Genomic DNA, 1696 nt, shown 5'->3' on the forward strand with positions numbered 1-1696 from the left:
CTCATAATTCCTCATTTATTACACAGTTATAAGCTCTTCTTCACAGGAAGAAAACTCTACCCTCTTGTTTGAGGACTCAAACTTCTAACTTTTTCCCTACATTTTTCTTCAAAATGAAATCTTTTGTGGTCTTTCTTCTCATTCTGTCACTCCTCCTTGCACAAACTCAAGGTAATTCAAATAATACTTTCAACAGCAGTTAAGTCAATCAGTCCTTATGTTTGGATTTCTAACATTACCTTACTTTGTGCAGGGACTCGTTTGGGGAAAGTGTCTTTACCAGTTCAGCAACAGAAACAACAAGTAGGTGGTCCTTATTTTCTGGTTTTATGGATTCATTTCTTTAATAAACTTCAACCCTCATTCATACTTCAGTTGATGTTAATGTAAAATTTTGTTACTTTTGCAGGATGGAGAAAGTACTTTGCTGAAAAGAAGTAACACTGATGCTGAGGAAACTGTTCTCTGCAAAGACAACGAATGCACAGGTAGCCAGAAGAAAAGAGCCTCTAAAGTATTCACAAAACCAAACCACAACTTACCAAACATTCATGAAGATTACTACGGACCTAGACGCCATATGCCTAGACACCATTAGTTTTTAAGACCATTAGTTCATTTTTATACTTTTTTTTTTCATTGTTCTCCTTATAATACAAGCACCATTCAGAGTCTTAAATCAGACCGAGTATTATAATTAGTGCAAGTTGTCACATATACTTCAAATTTCGTGGTTATGCATAAATATGCAAAGCTTCGTTCTCTTTGACTTGGTTTCTGGTTTGAGTAAAACATAGCAAACTATCTCTACAAAGCATCATCTGACAAATTTAACAAGAACAACCAGCCCTCTTTTGTATATATACAAATCGTAGTATTAAACATCTTGAATGTTCTTGTGTTGTTGCAGGAAAATTAAAGAATAGGAAACTTGTTACCACTTCCATTTCTACTACCCAATCCCTCCCAAAGGTTCGTTGAGAGACAGAAAAAAAACATCATTAATTTTTTTTCTGCAACAGAAACCTTGGAATTTATTTTCATTTTTTTTCTCATTATGTGTATGTTCCATGGACAGAATGTGGAAGAATCCAAGGCTGAAGACTCGGTGAATGGCAGCACTAAAAAAGTGAATACACTGAGCTCTTGGAATCAGAAAGATGTTCCTGAGGAGCACAACCATGACCTGGTAGAGATAACTGAGATGGATTATTCTCCAGCAAAGAGAAAGCCTCCAATACACAACTGAGTCTAGGGATGATCAACAAGAAAAACTGACAATGTTCCGTATATTAGTATTAATAAAATATAACAGTAGACAGAGACGTTGGACAGCATTGCAGAAATGCTGCAGTTTTTTGGCCTAGGAATGATTTGTACATTATTATTCTATCACCTTTATTGATTATAATATATATTTCCAATGCCTTTTAATTTCATGATTAAGTCATGATCAGTGCATGTTGGATTTCTGTCTTGAATTTTTACTTTCTTCTTATTTTTACTACAGTAAGATTAAGGAAAAGGAATGTGACAAGTGTTGTTCTTGTACCTAGGTGTGTGTGTGTCTTTCTTATGGAAGAAAAAACAAAACCAGGGACCAATGATTGAAAACGTACCTTTCACTGCTTTTGTTTCTTCTGTAGCTTGGAAAAACATGTGTTCGTGATGTGTTGCTTACTAAAATTCTTCTGTA

At 34.8% G+C, this 1696-nt stretch overlaps 1 protein-coding gene across 1 annotated transcript; it reads left to right on the forward strand.

Annotated features, from left to right (window-relative positions):
- Window positions 1-1466, forward strand: LOC124848052 (uncharacterized). Its single transcript, XM_047325660.2, has 5 exons — window positions 1-171; window positions 254-303; window positions 410-488; window positions 911-972; window positions 1079-1466. The coding sequence occupies exons 1-5, from the start codon at window positions 114-116 to the stop codon at window positions 1247-1249; spliced, it is 420 nt and encodes a 139-aa protein (XP_047181616.1). The 5' UTR covers window positions 1-113; the 3' UTR covers window positions 1250-1466.
- The last annotated feature ends 230 nt before the right edge of the window (window positions 1467-1696 follow it).

Source organism: Vigna umbellata, chromosome 1 (assembly GCF_029865625.1).
Source record: "Vigna umbellata cultivar VRB3 chromosome 1, Vumbellata_1.0, whole genome shotgun sequence".
Lineage (NCBI taxonomy): Eukaryota > Viridiplantae > Streptophyta > Magnoliopsida > Fabales > Fabaceae > Vigna > Vigna umbellata.

Coding starts and splice junctions, on each gene's coding strand:
- LOC124848052 (XM_047325660.2), top strand. CDS start 114: ATGAAATCTTTTGTGGTCTTTCTTCTCATTCTGTCACTCCTCCTTGCA. Junction 172..253: donor CCTCCTTGCACAAACTCAAG/GTAATTCAAATA, acceptor TACTTTGTGCAG/GGACTCGTTTGGGGAAAGTG. Junction 489..910: donor CAAAGACAACGAATGCACAG/GTAGCCAGAAGA, acceptor GTGTTGTTGCAG/GAAAATTAAAGAATAGGAAA.